Below are 20,960 nucleotides of genomic sequence, written 5' to 3' on the forward strand. Positions count from 1 at the left end.
AAATAGCATCTTAGGAAAGTTACAGTCCTTTAAGTGCTAAACTGTATGTTATCTTAAACCAGTGATGGTGAACCTTTTCGAGACCGAGTGCCCAAATTGCAACCCAAAACCCACTTATTTATCGCAAAGTGCCAACACGGCAATTTAACCTGAATACTGAGGTTTTAGTTTAGAAAAAACGGTTGGCTTTGAGGCTTGCATTACTCGGGAGTAAGCTTGGTGGTAGTCGATGGCTTTGCTTTGAAGCAAACTGTGCAACTTTTCCAATGGGTGAATCACGACCCTAGGAGGGTTTACTCAGAAGCAAGCCCCATTGCCAGCAACCGAGCTTACTCCCAGGTAAAGGATCATGCTTTAGTTCTCTGCATGAAAATCAGTGGGGTTTAACAGCACTTAACAGGGTTTCCTACACTGCTTCCCCGAAAGTAGGTCTTAGGTTTAATGCTAATAATCGAGCCCAATGGCCCAGGCCAGTCTGTCTGTACGGGGGGGGGGGGCATTCTGTTTGCGCATGCCCACAGAGAGGGCTCTGGGTGCCACCCCTGGCACCCGTGCCATAGGTTCGCCACCACTGTCTTAAACTGTTCTTGCTATTGGCAATTCCTTGTAGTCCTGTCCAGAGGCCTATTCCAGTTCAATCTTTTCCTATTAACACCTGTACAGGGTGTCACCTTGACAGCAGTGATCCCCAACATATGGACTGTGTTAACCATGGCGCCTGCTGTTACGTTACCTGGGGGCTTTTTTCCCCCGTCTCTAAAGGAAAGATCCAGTCCTGGCTTTTCTCTCTCTCCACTCCAGAAAAGCCCAGAGGGCATTGCCTTTTGGTCTTCAGGGAGCACCCACTTAACAACAGCTACAGTCATGACGTAGTCTGTCTCAGAAAAGGATGCTAGTAGGGTTGTATATTCCTCCACCACAGAACTCAACATGTCGGACCCTCTTTGTTGTAGGATGCTCTGCCCGGGTCCTAGTTACCTACCTAGTCCATTTGAAAGTTTGATGATAGTAGTCAATGAACCATAAATGTTCTTGTATCAAAGTACCATGTTCAATAATGCACCAAATAATGGTTTTGACAAAGGCAGCCCATAAAAATGAATGATTACTCTCATATTTGTTTGGGACTATATTCTTGACCACTGCACCTCAACTGATCATACTAACATCTTCCTTGCCTTAGAATCTCCTAACAATTTGTGACTAATTTCAACCCCATGTCAGCTATTTTCCCACAGATCCCAGGTCAACATGCCTGAGGACTCTGTTCTAAGGCATCTAGAAGACTGGGTGCATGTTGATCCACTTCCAAGAAATTAAGAGATTCCATAAGACTATCCACCCACCTTCATGCATAATAAACATAATCTATTATTTCCAAGGAAGCAAACAAAGGAAAGTCAGAAGCTCAGTGGTAAACCCTGGCCTTTTACCCAAGGGTGTTCTCCTTCGCTTTCAGCTAACATTCCTGCCGGAGTTCCCCCCCCCCTTTTTTTGTGAATGCTCACAAAATGCAACTTTTTTTTCTTTGCTAGAAAAGCGAAGGAAATTCCGGAAGCTTTCAGGATTTCCTTGGGTTTCTTCCCTTTACCGCCCATGCTGTCCCCTCGCCCACTGAACAGTCGTTCCTTCCACCCACCCCCCCAACACACAATTTGACCCCCTTGCCTTCCTCCTCTCCTTCATTCCCATGCCACCTCCAATTTGGGACATATACAAGTAGTATACAGATAGAATAGTGAACCCGGAAAAGATATGTTCCAGTCACATAAGTGCCTGAGGTATTTTTCCCCCTGAATTTGCCTTCTATGGGCTGCTGCTTCTCTTGTGATCCTGCCTAAATGGGAGCAGCAGTGGCGTAGTGGTTAAGAACAGGTGTACTTTAATCTGGAGGAACCGGGTTTGATTCCCCGCTCTGCCGCTTGAGCTGTGGAGGCTTATCTGAGGGATTCAGATTAACCTGTGCGCTCCAACACATGCCAGCTGGGTGACCTTGGGCTAGTCAAAGTTCTTCTGAGCTCTCTCAGCCCCACCCACCTCACAGGAAGTTTGTTGTGAGGGGGGGGGAGGGAAAGGAGTTTGTAAGCCCCTCTGAGTGTCCTTGCAGAAGAGAAAGGGGAGATATAAATTCAACTCTTCTTCTAAATGAAGATGGGGAGGGGGGCTTTCTTGATCACAGGAGCATTTTGGAGGAACATTCCCTTCTCCAAAAATGACACTCCGAGAGAGAGTTTAGGATCTTTCCCCCTACCCAGCCAGGCACTGACCAGCCCGAGATCTGCTTTCCACAGAACTACCGGGGGAGGGGGGGCTCCATTACAATTTATCAGTGGCAGGCTTCCCTCTACTTGTTGAGCCTTAGTTTGCAGCCTCATGTTGTGAAGTCCCCCCCCACAGTGGTTTCAGATTTTTGTTGTTGCTGATCATTGAACTTTAGATAGACTAGCACTGCTAAATTTAAAAAAAAAACACTTCACCAGGCAACCACACAAAATGGAAGTTACCTGACAATGTATTTTGGCCAAAAGTTGTTACTTGGTTGCCTCTTGTGAGGCACCCTCTCACGTTTCTCCAGTGCTGGTTCTGTGTGTGTCTGTGTGTTGCATATTGGTATTCCACCCCCACCCCCCTGCCGCCAATTGGCCACGCTGGAAGGGACTGATGGGAATCGTAGTCCATGAACATCTGAGGCGCCAGAGTTGGACACCCTTGGCTTACACCATCGGGGAGACTCCCCTTCAGAACCATGGACCAAGCCCTGTTTACAGAGTAGATCAGAGGTCTATCACTAGTCTGCTGCTGTTTGAACAAATTAAGAAATACAGATTATGTGGGGAAAATGGGTTTTTCTACAGGGGGGCCCACTGAAACCTGCCAAAATGGAGGTTGAATGGCCACAAAGGATGCAGGCAAAATGGTGGATTGGGACGCTTTGGGGGAAGGGAACCATAACAGTGGAGTCTGTAAAGCAATGAATGGTGAATGGCAGCCCACATGTGCCTACAAAGAGCCGTGAAGATTGTGATTGCAATAGGTCCTTCTCGTGAAAAGGAAAAAAAGGGAACACCCCCTTTCAGGATGCCACAGGTAATATCCCGCACCTGAGATATGCAAAAGCCAGCTTTTGCAGATATGCAAAATGAAAACCTAGAAGTACAGGAAACAAAAAAATTGCAGGGAAAAGGACAGTACCAAAAGGAAAACCACACTGCAAAGCAAAGATTGCAAATTGATTGCTTCTCAACCCAGGAGTAAGTTGTACATGCATAAAGTGCCCCCAACTATAAATCACTTTCAAATAACTGATCATCAAAAGTTACAGAAATTATTCAAGGCTGATTAAAGCAGTTTTTAACTGTTTTTTTAAAAAAGATTCCCTACAAATCGCTATCTTGTTCCCCAGATTTTCAATCTAGTCATCAGCGATCTGGGATATCTGAGAGGAGACCCGTTCCATTCTCTCAAAGTGCTATGTGCAGACATGTGCTCTTTAAGGTATTCTGTTTATTATTTTATCCAGCCTTTCCATTGCAGCTGCATTCAAGGAGGCTTACCTCCAATTAAAAGAATCTAAAACAACACTAAAGCTTTAAAACTAAGTCAAACAGCATTGGATACAAATAAACAGAATAAAGGACATCCAAATTAGGTTTTGTTCAAAGTATGGGTAAATAGAATCAACTTAACCAAGTGAGAACCAGAGAATTTGCCACCACCGCTACCACCACAAAAGAAGTGCTTTCTCTTGAAGCCATTCATCCAATTCCTGAGGATGGAGGTACACAAAAGAGGACTTCAGAAGGTGGTTTTAACTGGTGGGCATAATCATATAGAAGCAGGTGGCCTTTTTGATACCTTCCATAGGTGTCAAACTTGTGGACCTCCAGATGTTATGGACTACAGTTCTCATCATCCCCTGCCAGCATCATGCTGGCAGGGGATGATGGGAACTGTAGTCCATAACATCTGGAGGTCCACGAGTTTGACACGGCCAAGACTACTTAAGTAATTTATTGGTCACACTCTGTAGTGTTACGAATATTTTTTTAAAGCCAATGATCAGTTTGAATGTGGAATGCTCTTTTTATCCCATTACTGAAAAGACATTCCAGGATACTTTCCTATACTCTGTAGTTCGATGTTTTCCATTTCGTATTACCCATCACTTATTTAAGTCTGCCTCCATCATCTGTTCCCATTGTCCTGAATCCTATACTTATTCCTCTCAATAATATTTCAGCTACCTTCCTTACTTGTATCTAAGTGTGATCTCAAACCTGCCCCCAATCAAATGAAGTTACTGGAGCAATACTACACCTGAATTAAGAACAACTCTGTTTTATCCAATTTTATATCCCTTCATTATAAGAGCAGTCTCCAGCATTAAAATCAGTCAGTCAGATCCCAGTGGGGGAAAAAAGGCAACCGTATCATATATAGAAATAACCTAAGTCACCAGATTAAATTTATTAATGTTTTGGAATTGAAAGCAACTCACTCTTGTACTTTATACCACAATATCCAGGCCGGAATAATTTACGCCCTGACGCATGATGCAAAAATCCTTACTAATGCCCAAAGATTGTTTCAAAGACAAAAGGTTATAATACTTACTCATCTAATTCTTCATCGTCGTTTTTTGATGTGTCAGCGTAGAGGTATTTGCTCATGTCCACAGGACGTACATTTTTTCTTTTTGCTGGCTGGGGAGGAAAATCCTTGACGGGCGCTAGAGTCTCAGGTTCGGGGTCTGGTTCGTCAAAAGGGTTCACATACTCAACGAGTTCCTCATCTTTAAAGGGGTTATATTCATCATCGTCATCGCCGTAATATGACTCTTCCTGTTTTGACGAGGATGCCGTCTTGACATTGGGTTCTACAGAAAGAAAATACAAAAATCTGTGATTCAAAATCTGTGATTCTGTAACTTCAAAGATGGATTGCTGCAAGGCACTATATGTGGGGCTTTGCCTGAAAACTATCTGAAAACTCCTGTTTGGGTGGAACATGGTTGCTTGCCTGGCATATGTAACCTGATGGCAACTTTCATGTAACCTGATTGATGTGTACTACGATTGATATGTAAAGAGACTTTCTCTCTTCCTTTCTTTGCCTTTCCTTTCCTTGTTTATTGCTTTGACACCGACATAGATAACGAGGCCGAATGACCCTGAAGAGCCTCTCTGCTTGGGGAAACAGGGTGCGCCTGTTGGCCGAAGGGGGAGGCGAGGTAGGTGGCTGTATCTATTCCTATTGCAACCCTGGAGGCGCCTAAGCCTCAATCAATTATTTTCACACTTTCTCTGGGAAACTGGAAGGGGGACTAGGAGGATGAAGCCGTGTGCTGCCTGGGACTTGCCTATCTAAAGGAATGTTTCTCCTGAAATGACCACCTCCAGTCCTTTTAGAGTTTCCTCCTATTGATACTTCCTTTCGAGCATCATTTGTTTGACAACTATACAGGTCCCCACATCCAGTGGAGGAATTCAGCAGGTTCGCACAGTGGTGGGATCCAAAAATTTTAATAGGTTCCGATGGTGGTGGGATTCAAACAGTGGCGCTGCCACACACGCACCTCCAGTCCCTATTGGGCTGGGAGGTTGCTTTAGTAACCCCTTCTCGGCACTCAGAAAAAAATTAGTAACCACTTCTAGAGAAGTGGTGAGAACTGGTTGGATCCCACCTCTGGGTTCTCGCCACTTCGGCAGGAATGCTAAAATGGTGCTTGTAAACAACCAGCGGTTAAATTACTTGAATCCCACTACTGGAACCGGTTGTTAAATTATTGGAATCCCACAACTGCCTACATTCCTTTTCAGCAGTGGCTCCAGGAATGATTTGACAGAAGAAGGGCTTATGCTCAGGCAAAATTTTACATGCAATGCAAAAAAAGCGACTTGCTTTTCAGATGGGCCTTTAGAAAAATCTGAGGCCAAATGGTGACCTACCCTGTTTCCCCGAATATAAGACATCCCCTGAAAATAAGACGTAGTAGAGGTTTTGCTGAAGTGCAAAATATAAGGCATCCCCTGAAAGTAAGACGTAGCAAAGTTTTTGTTTGGAAGCATGCCCGACGGAACAGAACACAGAAAAATAAGACATCCCCTGAAAATAAGACATAGCGCATCTTTGGGAGCAAAAATTAATATAAGACACTGTCTTATTTTCAGGGAAACACGGTATGCCTATGAAGGACAAGGTGGGGCCAGTTATTGAGGTTATCTTGGCGTCAAGTTTACATCCTGATCGTAATGGTATGAGACTAACCATGGCTGGTTGCATAAGCTGTCTCGAGTCACAGTTTAGGGTGAGAAAGGCAAGATGTTAATGTTTTAATAAAGGAAACACAAATAAATCAATACGGAATGAAGCCCAAATCCGTCACGCAGGGCGGTACATTTCCACCCAACAAATCACCCTTGGCAGATTACAAAATAGTTATCCTCAACAACACTGGTAAGGTAAGATAAGCATCTTGTCATGGTACTCTAGGTAAATCTAACCCTAATGAGAAAATGTCAGGTTAGATAAATGTGGCTCAGCACCTTGGTATCTAGTGCAAGTACAGACAAGGCTATGGGAAGAAGAGTTTCACAGAAACATCTGCACAGAGGACGGAAACGAGACTATTCAAACACTGCTTGGACAAGACTTGGGCCCCACAACACGAAGCAGCTGCCCCAAGTAGCAGGTCCGAGGCAGATGCCATTTTTCTATCTACAATCCTGGCCCCTTCCGCACACGCAAAATAATGTGTTTTCAAACCACTTTCACAACTGTTTGCAAGTGGATTTTGCCATTCCGCACAGCTTCAAAGAGCACTGAAAGCAGTTTGAAAGTGCATTATTCTGCATGTGCGGAAGGAGCCCTAACCTCAAGGCCCTGCTGCTGTTCAGAATGGGCTTTCTGCTTTATCCACAGAAATATTCAAGGCCATAATAGTTACAAAGTGAGAAGAGCACATCCTATTATGAAACGCACAAGGGGGAAACTTGCAAGGACTTGCAGGAAGCGTCTCATTTCATCCCTTCCCACTGTTCCCTCTTTTTCTTTCCTGAAAGTTTCTAGCTTCTCCCCTTTTCCTGCCGCCTTCTCCTCTTCCCACCCAACCAACATTTATCTGCCTTTTGTCTTTAGGTTCCCGTCTCCCCCCAAGCAGCCTCTACATAAGAAAACTACGGCCCAGTTGTGTGGGGCCGGTCACTGAATGAAGTGCACTGGAATAGTTGGGGGGGGGATCTAACTCTTGGGGGAGCCTGTTACTTTCCTCTGCATCCCCCTCCCTACACTATTTCTTCTTTCCCTCTCCCTATCAATCCCTATATCCAGTGGTGGGATCCAAAAATTTTAATAACAGGTTCCGATGGTGGTGGGATTCAAACAGTGGGGCCGTCGCTCACACACGCACATCCAGTCCCTATTGGGCAGGGAGGTTGCTTTAGTAACCCCTTCTCGGCACTCAAGAAAAAAATTAGTAACCACTTCTAGAGAAGTGGTGAGAACTGGTTGGATCCCACCTCTGCCTATACCCCCATTCTCATCTTTTTTTTCTTCTCACCACAACCCTGTAAGGTAGGTTAGGCTAAAAGTATGCGACTGTTCCCAAATATTACAGTGAGCTTCCACTACAAGATGGGGATTCAAACATGGGTCTCCCAGACTCTGCTCTGAAGCTCTAACTACTAAACAACACTGCCTTTCATAAGGTGGCTGCTGTCATCTAGCTAGGCTTGGGTGAGTCACGCAAGTCAGGTGGTATCAAGTGAGGTTCTGATGAGTCTTCCTTCAAAAGCCAAAACAGCCCTGGAAAGGACCCTTCTCCCTTCTCCTCCTTTTGCTCACATAAACTCACATAAAATTGTATTTATTATCTGCTGTACACCGCCCAGAGCCCCTCGGGGATGGGGCGGTCTAGAAGCCCAAAGTATAAATAAATAAATAAATAAATAAATAAATAAATAAATAAATAAATAAATAAATAAATAAATAAACCAAGCCTTGCAGTGCTGAGGTCATCCAACAATAGGCACTAAGGGAATCCATTCCTTAAAGCTACATGTGCTCATTTTACCATTTTGGTTTTTTAAAACCTCCCCAATTTTTTTTTTAAGATTTCAGATTTTTCTGCAAACCTGGGTGTTGTTCAAGTTTGCAAAGTGACCTGTCTCACCCATTCAGAGCTCCAATCACCAGATTTAAGTATCATCAAATGTGGGTGACTTTGCTATTAGAATACACGATAATGCATTGACAGATTGTACTGACTATGGACAGGGGCAGGAAACCTATTGGTTAATGTTTAATAATAATTGGATGCCATAAAGTCATAACTGACTCATGGCGACCCACAATACAACAACCTTTATTAGGCATATTAAAATAGGCTCCAGAGCACTACAGACATTTCTGAAGTACAAATCAAACGTACATTCAAAACACAGACAGATAAACTGTATCTAGCATTGGACGTTACTTAGAAAATTCTGTCACTTGTAAAAGAAATTTTGCTACTTTTTCCAAGAGCATGGCCTCTGTGTTATTTAACAAACAGAGTTGTCAGAGTCTCTTTCAGATTTGTCTAAGACCCGCCCAGGAGAGAAATCCCTAATACCCACATATCTCGGACAGTCAAGTATAATGTGAGCAAGAGTCTCCACTTGGTTTTTACAGTGTGGACAGACCCGATCCTGGAGAGGGATAGATAGGTAGCGACCCTTTGTAATGGCTGATGGAAAAGTATTGCATCTGGCCCTTGTAATAATCCATCTCTGTTGGGGTTCAGTTAATAGTTCAAGATATTTGGCTATGTGCCCCTGTTCTGGTACTATTCCGACAGACAGGGGTGAGCATGATTTATTTGCTTGGCCCAACAAGATATGGTATTCCTGTTCTAGAAGTCTGCTTTTTCAGGTTTGCAGAATCTCTCTGGGTGACAGCATACAGAGGTCTTCAAGTATTAAACCTAGAGAGTAGATTTTTGATTTCAGAAGTTGATACCATTCGGAGGCAAATAGGTCTGGGCGCACAATATACGTTAAACTGCGCTCATCAGAGTTAAAACATAGTTTGATCCAATACTTGAATGTATTCAGCCATGCTCTTGTTTCAAGGCATGGCGACCCCAGGACCGTGGGGGGGGGGGGGGCAAGAGAAGAGCAGAGAGGGCTCACAGTTGCCTCCCTCTGAATAGGACCCAAAGCCTTCCTTGGTGGTCTCTTATCCAAATACTAACCGTGGGTGCTTAGCTTCCAAGTCTGACAAGATCAGGCTCACCCGTGCTATTCAGCTTAATATTTAGGCACGTCTATATTTTCAGAAAGTATTTAAATAAATTATCTAAATCGCACACCAGAAGAACTGAACACATGTCAGCGGCGTGGCAGCTTAACAAAAACCGGGTAAGGTTAAAAAATGCATGCTCTCAAAGAAAGCGACGTGTATACTCAAACAACAAATCGCTTGTAATAACACTTAGCACTTATATTGTTCCTTAAGTCTTCAAAGGACTTTGTAACATTAACTAATTAATCTAAATCCTTCTGTCAAATGTAGTTAGAGCAGAAATCTGGGATGTATTACTAATCCAAGGCAAAGTTAAAAAAAGAAAGACCGATGCTATGTAAACTAGTTAAACCTCCCTTAAGTATTACCGAGTGACAAAGGTCTACTTTTGGAAAAGCCGCGGGCTTTTAAAAGACTACAATACAATATTTGATTCTAGGAAGAGAAATTTTTCACTTTAAATAGAACAGCCGAGGTGCTTACACATTCCCTTACGGAAGTTTTAAGTCAAGACATCCCTCTCAATTCCCATACCAAGGAAATAGCATATTCTACCAACTGGTGTACTATGGTTACTTACAATTGAAACTTCAGTATACATATACTTCCCTCTCTGAAATAACAATATTCTTCTGCAAAAGGAGAAATTCGGTATGCTTTTGATGGGCAGAGAAACAATCAAAAACCTTATGGCCCCTGCAGTTTAAAGAAACAATATTTTAAACCCCTTCAGGATATTTCTCTGTATCTGGACAGGTTACATCCCAGATTCTCCGTAATAATAATGATCCCTGATTTCACAAGATTGAATTTTCAGGCGGTATAATTTCCTCCCAATTGTAGAGCTCAGAGAACGCTTCACCAAGAATCCATATTCCAATTGCTTCTGCCACTGTACGTCTGGAGTAATAGGTACCATAGATCACCTCAGCTTATTCAGTGATTGATGGGTGCCACTCACAGACCTCTGATTTACACCTATCCTGAGTAAATACCAGCTGCCGGCTGAATCCGTTGTGAACTCTTTTTCCCCCGGCAGACACCAATCTGGAAATAACATGCTCTATTGCCAAATTCTTAATACCTGTGGTTTCTTTTTGCCTTGACAGAAATGGGTTTTAATTCGCCATGGTGCCTTTCAGTACTTACTGCTTACAGATATCTTGTATCTGTATTGAATTTGCTCAACACAGAAAAGTCTAATAATAAAAGAAAGGAGAGGTTGTATGATTTATTTATTTCTTCATCTGCATCAGGGGGTAGCCAACCTATGGTGCTCCGGCTGTTCAGGGACTACAATTCCCATCAGCCCCTGCCAATTGGCCATGCTGGAAGGGGCTGATGGGAATTGTAGTCCATGAACAGCTGGAACACCATAGGTTGGCCACCCCTAATCTACATCCTGCCTTTCTCCTCACAGTGGACTCAGAAGTGGTTAACACTGTTCTCCTCTCCTCCGTTTTATTCTCATAACAATCCTGTTAGGTTGAGAGAATGGCAATTTCACCCCGCAAGCTTCCAAAGTGGGGATCTGAACTTTGGTGTTCCAGCTGCTAGCCGGACATTATTGAGGACACCACTGACGACACATAACAGTAAGATGTCAAAAACAAAAAAAGCTGCCTTCACACTACACCAGTGATGGCGAACCTTTTTGAGACCGAGTGCCCAAATTGCCACCCCAAACCCACTTATTTATCGCAAAGTGCCAATGCGGCAATTTAACCTGAATAACCCCCTCGAGCAAGGGCCAGCCTGCTGTAGCCTCCAGCAAGTCCCACATGCGCCGCTCTGAGCCTCTCTAGCATCTCTACTGCCTCTGCACCCCCACCCCCCCCCCGTGTAGCAGCCACCTGGAGCACAGGCACCAGGCCTGCCAGCTGAGTCCTCCCTGCTTGCTGAGGTGCACAAACATCAAGGCCAGTCTAGATGTGTGTGGGGAGGGGGGCAATTTCCCCTTCACATGACGAACTCTGTGCGTGCGTGCCCGCAGAGAGGGCTCTGAGTGCCACCTCTGGCACCCGTGCCATAGGTTCGCCACCACTGCACTACACTGTCTCAGTTGTACAATTACATGCAGAGCTAGTGAAATGTTTCCCCACTTTGCTAATGCAAATCCCTGGCCCTTTCTGCACAATTCAATGGAGGCAGGAAATAAATTGTTTCCTCCATGGAGTTCCACATTGTTTTTACCCCAAAACGTTTTATTTCCAGCCTCAAAAATAAATGAATCCCCTTTTAAAACAATTCTCTGCCTGAAACATTTTGAAAACATCTTCAGTTGCTGTGTGACTGTAAGTTACTATGTGGGCATTCAAGGAGAAAACGATAGTTAAGGCATCTGTGAAATAAAACACTGCTTAAAATTTTTAAAAGGAAGTAAAAACAGTTGTAGTCTTTGGGTGTTGTGATGAATGCATTGGCTGGGATGCACGGCAGCCTTCTGCCGCAACGCCCAAAGGCAATCTTGTGCAAGGGAGCTTTGCAACTCGGTTGTCTTTCTGCCGCTTGTGAAACTCAGCTTTGCTTTTGACGTTACGACAGCAGCGGGACAGCCGGAATCAGGTCACGCTGCACTTGCTGTGACACCCAAAGCCGCCCAAAGATCATAAACGACAGAGAAATGTCAAAGGAAACGTTCGATACCTTCCATGTCAAAGTCTCCAAAAGGGTTCAGTTCCGTTCTACTGGGATCTAGGAATGAGTTTGAGCAGGGATCGGTCATGCCTTGATCCTCTTCGTCCAGGAAATTAAGCTTGTTGATAAGCTCTGAGAAACGAAGGAAAGAGGTGGTCAGTGCAGCGACAGCCCGGACTGGGCAGGGGTGATTCAAGCAAACATTTCTTTCTGCAAAGGACAGCGAATCGGAGCGGAAACTCTACGGCAAAACTATACCTGCACACTCTGTAGCACACCAATGCCTCTTGGTCAATAAGATGATCAGGTGTGGGTTCATCAATCCATTTTTAAAAGAGGGGAAATGCTACTATACTTCGGGGGAGGGGGGGGGTCTTTTGTGCCAAAATACAAAAAGCAAATTAACTCCCACCACCAACACCACCAGTCGTACCATTACTAAGAAGCAAAGTCTGCAGCAGTGTTTCCCAACCATTTCAATGTCACGGTACCCTTGACCTCACTCATCATATCTCACGGTACCCCTGCCATCCCCACCACCACCTTCCCCTCCCAGTGCCCCTGCTTGCCACCCCCCCTCGCCACTTCCCCCTCCCAGGGTGAAGGGAAGCACTGGGGGCGGGTCAGGAAGTGGCTGCTGACCTTGAGGCAGGCCCTGCCCCATGGGCCAGCTCCATGTCCTTGCTGGCGCTAGCAGGAGACACCACAAAAGTGAGGGGGCCGGTAGCATTGCCGTGGTACCCCTGGGACATGCCCCCGGCACCCCAGGGTACCACGGAACCCTGGTTGGGAATCGCTGGTCTACAGGCTGCATACTGAACATGCCGGGCAAACCAGTGGGGTGCTTTAAAAATACCCGGCTTGTGCTGTATTATATGATGCCTCCAGCCAAAGGAACGTCTTACATGGCCGCCCATCACTACGCTGTCATCTTTGGGTTGTGCTACAAGTTACTTAAAAGGCTGCAATGGGTATCAAGCACACAGAGAACGGACGGCATTCGCGAACAGATGCCAAGGGGCAGGGGGTGAGGGGAAACCACAGAAAACACAGACATTGAGGGGAAAGAAAAGGAGGAGGAAAACTCATAGACCTTCAGAGGAACTGGCTGATTTAGTGGAAAGCATATGTTTTGGGCAGTCCTCTTGCTCTTCGTCTAAGCTGCTCAGAGCATTCAACTGGTTTACAATTTCTGTAAACAGAAGCCGGTCGAGACAATGGTAAGGAAAGGTTATTACGTTAAAAAAAAAGAGAGTAAAAAGCATGCTGTCATTAGAAAGAAGATAAAAAGGGAAAGAAAAGGAGACACGTGTTAATTTAAGGAACAAGTTACATTTTAGAAAAGTGAATAGTCAAGGATCGTGTTTAAAGTCTTGGTGCCCGTCTGAAGGCTTTCCTGAGAATTTTAACAACAAACCGTATCAGTAGATTCATAGTAATGACTAACGCAGGGGTGTCCAACTCTGGTGCCCCAGATTTGGCCATGCTGGCAGGGGCTGATGGGAATCGTAGTCCATGAACATCTGGGGCGCCAGAGCTGGACACCCCCAGACTAATGTCCAAATATCCAGAACAGAAAAACCTAATAATTAACAGTATCTTGTAAAGTTGGTATGGACACGCTTCTTTTTAGTATAACGGCAGAAGTTATTCAACAGTTAGGGCACAACTAATACTGTTAGGTCAACCTACAATTTAAACACATGGTCATATCAGACCCAGCCAACTGATTAGCTAAATTAAACATTCTTGTTTAATTAGCTAAATTAAACCTTCGAAGTTCCCTTCAAAAGTTTATATCAAAAAAATATGGTTGGTCTCCAAGAGGCCACTGGACTTGGATCTGGTCTTCCTCCTGCCGACCAACACAGTTATCCTCTGAAATATTTCTATCTTGAAACTCTGGTTTTCACCACTGTAGGTAGCTTTATTCAGTGTGCCAGCAGCCATTTGCTGGGGGTGGGTTGGACCAATAGAAGCCCTCACAAGTTTCCCCAAAACTACTTGAGCTGAACATCTACACCAGGGGTCTGCAACCTGTGGCTCTCCAGATGTTCGTGGACTACAAATCCCATCAGCCCCTTGGCCATGCTGGCAGGGGCTGATGGGAATTGTAGTCCATGAACATCTGGAGAGCCGCAGGTTGCAGACCCCTGACCTACACACACCCTTTGCCCTGCAGTTGTAGCATCAAACTTGGCTGTTGTAGCTTTAAGTTGCATTCCGAATCATGGTCAAAGTATCGCTCCTGGCTGATACCACTATACAATATTATTCAGGCAAAGTAAGAAAATACTTGTTTAACGTATATGATTTTCTTGATCTGCAAGATCTGGTACTTTGCACTATTTAGAAATTATTTTACAGAGACTGAGGAAGGCTGAAGAATTAAGGAGAAGAGGTGATTCTAAGAAACAGACATTACAGAGTAGGAAAACAATGATGAATCGTATGGATTGCGGAAGGGCTTTTGCTAGGCAGACAGAAATGCAGTCAAAACCATTTCTGGCTTCTTATGATGCGAGACAGGCAAAAAGATGACCGCCTGCGAATGCAGCAGCTACAAAGAACACAACTTAAAAGAAAAGATTGCATTTATCACAGCTGATTAGACAGGCTGTTTCACTAATAGCTGTACGGTTGCTATTTTTCATGTATGCTATCCATCTTACCTATTCAAACAACGTAAAGGCTAACCAAGCTGCATAATTAATCCACTTAAAACCTACTGTACCCTCTCTTTTATGATGGAACTCTGTGATCACCCCCATAGACATGTGTCCCGGGAGACTAGAATAATTTAGCTAATATTGATACTTAGTCCATCCCTTTGCACCGTTAGCCTCCTTTCCAGTCTACTTGTTTTATGAAGAAGAAGAAGAGTTTGGGATTTATACCCTGCTTTTCTCAACCATAAGGAGTTTCAAAGTGGCTTACAAAGGCCTTCCCTTCCTCTCCCCACAACAGACACCTTGTGAGGTCGGTGGGGCTGAAAGAGTTCTGATAGAAGTGACTGGCCCAAGGTTACCCAACAGGCTTCACATGGAGGAGTGGGGAATCAAACCCAGTTCTCCAGATTAGAGTCCACCACTGTGGAGGGGCACGGCAGCTGTCTGCCAGCAAATGACACCCCCCCCCCACCACCAGGGTAAGTACCCCAGGGTGGGCACAGCACCCCGCCACTTCCCTTCCTTACCTTTGGATGGGGCCAGTAGGCCATCACCAAAATCACGGCTACTGTCCAGGAATATCCCAAATGTCAGCTATCTGGGCTACTTGTCACACAATGAATCCGAGGCTGGTGACTCATGGTTTAGGCAAAAATGGAAACTAGAATATTAAAATGTAAAATGTACTACTGTTTTGAAGGGGAAATGCTTTAAGACCATTACAGATCAGTTCAGAACACATTTTCAACGTCACCCTTTTTGGAAAAGACAAACCTGTGATTTTTGCGGCTTTTTCCTCCTGATTCACTCTATTTTCTTCATCGTCTTCATTATCTTCCTCAAAATCGTCTAAATTCCCAATGTCTGCTTGCTTCATGCTCATCAGACTTGCAAGACTTTGCATGTCTTCGTCCCTTAAAAAAAAAAATCAAGTAATCTACATCATACAAATTGTTGACAACATTGTGATCTCTTGAGCATCTCTCACTTGATACGACGTCTAAGAATTCCCTGATGGTACCAACATCTACATCTTTGCTTGGATCAATAGCTGTGAATCATCTTGAACTATATGCAGCTCAAATTTACCTCTCCCAAAGGATATGAAACAATTCCAAACTGGGGTGCTGTGTGGTTTCCAGGCTGTATGGCCGGGTTCTAGCAGCTAGAACACGGCCATACAGCCCGGAAACCACACAGCACCCCAGTGATTCTGGCCGTGAAAGCCTTTGACAACACAATTCCAAACTGGTTTTATTTCCCCAGGGGGCAGAGACTCTGTCACGGAGTGATTGAAAGAATACCAGTGCAACCGGACTGTACTGCACTAAAACAAGGAGACAAGCCAATTAATCTGGCAAATTCCCTGTTCTACTTGTTTTACATTTATTGCACCTTAATTTTTTTATTATTAGGTTTTGTTACATTTTTTTGTAATTGGTGAAAAGCCATAAATAAATCTTAGTATTTTTTATTAACGAGACAAGTCGTAACCTCATGCCAGTTGTAGGGAGACGCCTATGTCATATGCCATCTGGTAGTGCAGCAATTTGCAGAAGACCGTAAGATTGAATGCAGAAGTCGTATCGGCAAGACTTGCCTCATCTTGTCGGAGCTCAGGAGCTGAGCAGAGTCAGCCCTTGGAGGGGAGACCACCAAGGAAGACAGGGGCTACTACACTGAGGCCGGCATTGGCCTCTGCTCATCTCTTGCCCTGAAAACCCCACGAGGCGGAACTTCATTGGCCTGAGACCACCTCTGCTCATCTCTTGCCCTGAAAACCCCACGAGGCGGAACTTCATTGGCCTGAGACCACCTCTGCTCATCTCTTGCCCTGAAAACCCCAAGAGGCGGAACTTCATGGGGGGACCAAGAAGTGGTTGTGAATTGAAGGTACACTTAACCTTTAAAAGAATAATCAATCATTAGCAGTTATGTGTTTTTCCTTAGTGCTGTAGACCTCCACATGCATCATCTTTGTAATTCTCAACAACAGCTCTGTAAAAAGGGCTACTATTACCTCGTATACCAAATGAGGGGCTTTCGCTAAGAGAACAGTGGCCTCCTTGAGATCCTGCAGCACTTCACGGCTGAGGTGAGACCACACCACAAATTCCCAACTAACAACACACTGTTTAGCCAGTGTGCCCTCTCTGTAGCGACAACAGACAACTGTAATCAACTCTGACAGCGTGTTGGGCACAGTGGATAATCTTCTCAACACCCGTAACTACATCCAGGAAATTTGCTTTTTACTCCAAGAGAACTTTTCGCAATAAGGGGTAGAGGAAGGGAAAATCTGCTTACCACCTCACTCAAAACTTACGTTGCTTTTCCTTCCCTCAGAAAAATGCAGGATAAAGAGAACTGCAAGGTGGCCGAGACAACTTTCTTGGACAAAGGCCTGAATTTTAGCTTGACGTCGGTCTGCGTCGGCATGGGGCTCGCGTATTGCTTCATGTTGATACTGCTGGTGGCGAGGGCTTTTCGGCGTCCGGAAGGAGACTCCTTTTTCAAAAAATGCCATAAAATATTACGGTTACAAAATAAGATTATATTAACGTTTTACCTATACAATGTACAGACAAAAAAAGAGTGGTTTAGGCTATTAAATTATGACATCAAGAGAGACAGGCAGCCCCAAACCTACAAGGAGAACAACGTAAATTAGATATCACCTAGGCCAGTGGTGGCAAACCTTTGGCACTCCAGATGTTATGGACTACAATTCCCATCAGCCCCTGCCAGCATGGTCAATTGGATTTAAAAGTTGGTCAGCGAAGAACGCTGGCAGGAAGAACATCTGAAATATAGGCTCATTCCGCATGGGCCAAAAACAGCGGTGTGAAAATGGTGTGAAAATGGTGTAAAAGGGTTTAAAACAGTGTAAAGGGGTTTATACTGTTTTCACACCGTTTTCACACCACTGTTTTTGGCCCATGCGAAATCAGCCATAGTGTTTTATGGACTCTAGGGGCCACCGGAAAGATAAATAAGTGGGTCTAGACCAGGGGTGTCCAATTCTGGTGCCCCAATTGGCCATGCTGGCAGGGGCTGATAGGATTTGTAGTCCATGAACATCTGGAGAACCGCAGGTTGCAGACCCCTGCTCTAGGGCCCCTTCCGCAAAGGCCAATAAACATAGATGTAGGATGCCCCAATTGGCCATGCTGACAGGGGGTGATGGGATTTGTAGTCCATGAACATCTGGAGTGCCAAAGGTTCCCCCACCATGGACCTAGGCCCCTTCTGCACAGCAAATGTACACCGGGTTGCAGTCAAGATAAAGGACTCCATTTTCCTCTTTTCACATCCACGTGCATCCATGCAGGCAGCAACTGGAGCCCACAGAAACAATCTGGCTTGCTGTCGCTCCTTCGCACAGAGACGCATCTATTTTTTTTTCATTACTTTCCACCCATGCGTAGCTATGCAGGAATGAAAAAATGAACCCCCACAGCCACGCCGATGTCCCATGATACGACCATTCGCACGTGCTAGCTATGTAGCTACGAAGATGTAAGCTGAATTTTTTTAAAAAAGGAAAACAAGAGGCGAATAAAGCGCCTCCCGCACGGCTGTTTGCTTGTGAGCAGCTGCAATTTGGAATTTTCAAAAAGACTTCCTTGTTTAGCGATTTAAAAAAAACGGTTTGGGGAAAATATCACGGCAGACTCGTTTGGGGGGTAGGATCTGTGTGAAGTGTCCCCTCCAACCCCAACCCCCCCCCCCCCAGGTTTTTAAAGCATCCTACATCTATGTTTATCGGCCTGTGCGGAAGGGACCCTAGAGCAGGGGTCTGCAACTTGCGGTTCTCTAGATGTTCATGGACTACAAATCCCATCAGCCCCTGCCAGCATGGCCAATTGGGGCACCAGAGTTGGACACCCCTGGTCTAGACCCACTTATTTATCTTTCCGGTGGCCCCTAGAGTCCATAAAATACTATGGCTGATTCCGCATGGACCAAAAACAGTGGTGTGAAAATGGTGTGAAAACAGTATAAACCCCTTTACACGGTTTTAAACCCTTTTACACCATTTTCACACCGCTGTTTTTGGCCCATGCGGAGTGAGCCTATATTTCAGATGTTCTTCCTGCCAGCGTTCTTCGCTGACCAACTTTTAAATCCATTCATCTTAACAGGGAATGCCATAGTATGAGCAATTACTACCCTTTCAAAAGTTTGACAATATTACAGTGAGGAGTAAATGTTATTAGAAAACTGATGACACACACACAGCAAGCAAACTAACCAACACATATATACGCTGCCTTCAAAGCAGATACCTCAGTTCAATTTGCATTCAGATAAACCACTGTGCTTATCTGGTCTAATGATATAATTATTTTTGCTCGTGGAAAAATAACACATTGAAACTGCCTGACCACACTTTCCTTTCTACAAATTGTCCTAAACTTGGATCTTAATCGAGTTCTTTGACTGACAGGAACAGCCAGAAAGGAGAGGCCTGGCTTTGTTTATAATAGTCATGTATGTTCAACTTGATACGGCTAAGAGTATTTGCATATTCTTAAGTATTTCTTCTGAGAGGGCCTAAATCCTTCTCAAGTGTTTGGTGCATTTTTGAAATTCTACATGCACTAATAGTTTTGTATAATATTACTGTGCATAATCTGACAGATAAGGCTGGGGTTTTTTAATAAAAAAAACAAGGTATTCTTCAGGGATGACATATTATAGTCTGACTTATTCTACTGGGCAGAAATGTCAAGTATCTTTAGGAAAGGCTGCCTGAATGCTTTGATTGAATTAGCGTGTTTTATTCAAGGCTAATGACAACCACGGTGGAAAAATATATTGCTATGTCCTGACAGTTAACAGGATCGGGTTTTTGGGGGGCCGGGGGCGGAGGTTTAGCAAGAATAATCTCCTTTATCAAATCTGGGTTGACAGAATGACACAGATTAGCAACCTCTCATGCATTTTAATTTACAATGGAACAATACGACAGCGCTACGTTTTCAATCACTAAGGGGTTTTTGTACCAGTACTGTAGAGAGAGAGGTGACAGACATCATATGTCGGCTATTTTTCAGCCATGATCCCTTTGACAGAAACATTTTGAAAAATCCTACCAGGAGGTTTTTTTTCCCTGTTACCTTTTTATTGTTCCACCTTCTCCCATATAAATCTACCCTACATTTCGGCCATCTTAAAGGGTCCTGTTTTGGTTGCCATTACTATCTGCAGATATATGGGTGGCAACTCAAGAAAGGCATTCATGTTACAACACCAAAACCCTGGAACTTCCCCAGTCTGTCTCCCTCTATCAGTGGTTCATTCCGCACATGCAAAATAATGCACTTTCAAACTGCTTTCAGTGCTCTTTGAAGCTGTGCGGAATAGCAAAATCCACTTGCATACAGTTGTGAAAGTGGTTTGAAAACGCATTATTTTGCGTGTGCGGAAGGGGCCAGTGTCTTCTGCCAGCAAGTGAAGACTTCATCTCATTTGGCATACCCCCCACCCCCAACAATCGCTATTGGCCCTCCTCTGGTATTTTTCCTTTTACAGAATTCTTGTATAAGTTTAAACGGTGTTTTTGATGTTTTTAAGGGCATTGCCTTAGGGACCCTGATTGGATGTAAAGAAGGTATAAAAATAAATGAAACAAATAGTGAACCTTCTAAATCTCATTTTTCTAAATTAAAAAAAAAAAGCAACCTGAACACACAATGGCAAAATATTTGCAGATAGCCCTCTGGGCTATTTATAAAGTTGTTGATCTTTAGCTGTGGTGTACTTTAAAATGGGAAGATAGGAATTGAGTAGTAGTAGAAGAAAAGTTTGGATTTATATCCCCACCCCCCTTTCTCTCCTGTAGAAGACTCAAAGGGGCTTACAATCTCCTTGCCCTTGCTCCCTCACAACAAACACCCTGTGAGGTGGGTGGGGCTGAGAGAGCTCCGAAAAGCTGTGACTAGCCCAAGGTCATCCAGCTGGCGTGTGTGGGAGTGCACAGGCTAATCTGAACTCCCCAGATAAGCCTCCACAGCTCAAGTGGCAGAGCAGGGAATCAAATCTGGTTCCTCCAGATTAGAATGCACCTGCTCTTAACCACTATGCTACTGCTGCCCTATGCTAAATCTATTTTAGACCCCTCCCCATAGAGTGTTCACCTATGCTAAATCTATTTTTTTTATTTTCTGCAGAGTGATTGCTTCCTTGTCCCCCAGAAATCACTCAATAACAACTGTGTTGAGCTAACTTGGGAATGATTTGTGATGTGTGAAAGTTACTCTTATCAGAAACATTTTCATACCTGAAGTAAAAATTCGTTCCACAGTCAGAAAGTAGTGGATGTCTTGTTTTAAAAAATATTTTAACTGTTATTTCAAAAATAAATTA

General features: G+C 44.2%; 1 protein-coding gene across 6 annotated transcripts in view; it reads right to left on the bottom strand.

Moving 5' to 3' along the window:
* Positions 1 to 20,960, bottom strand: part of EHBP1 (EH domain binding protein 1) — a 453,701-nt gene that overhangs the window by 280,743 nt on the left and 151,998 nt on the right. For 3 of the 6 annotated variants that reach the window (XM_048501815.1, XM_048501827.1, XM_048501805.1), the window contains exons 5-9: positions 16,915 to 17,096; positions 15,363 to 15,502; positions 13,013 to 13,111; positions 11,929 to 12,051; positions 4,615 to 4,876 (exon numbers count right to left, since the gene is read on the bottom strand). In XM_048501815.1, the coding sequence (XP_048357772.1) occupies positions 4,615 to 4,876; positions 11,929 to 12,051; positions 13,013 to 13,111; positions 15,363 to 15,502; positions 16,915 to 17,096 (806 nt within the window). The remainder of the gene's footprint in view (positions 1 to 4,614; positions 4,877 to 11,928; positions 12,052 to 13,012; positions 13,112 to 15,362; positions 15,503 to 16,914; positions 17,097 to 20,960) is intronic. The other 3 variants (XM_048501846.1, XM_048501837.1, XM_048501820.1) reach the window with 1 other exon arrangement.

This window comes from Sphaerodactylus townsendi, linkage group LG01, assembly GCF_021028975.2.
Source record: "Sphaerodactylus townsendi isolate TG3544 linkage group LG01, MPM_Stown_v2.3, whole genome shotgun sequence".
Classification (NCBI taxonomy): Eukaryota; Metazoa; Chordata; class Lepidosauria; order Squamata; family Sphaerodactylidae; genus Sphaerodactylus; species Sphaerodactylus townsendi.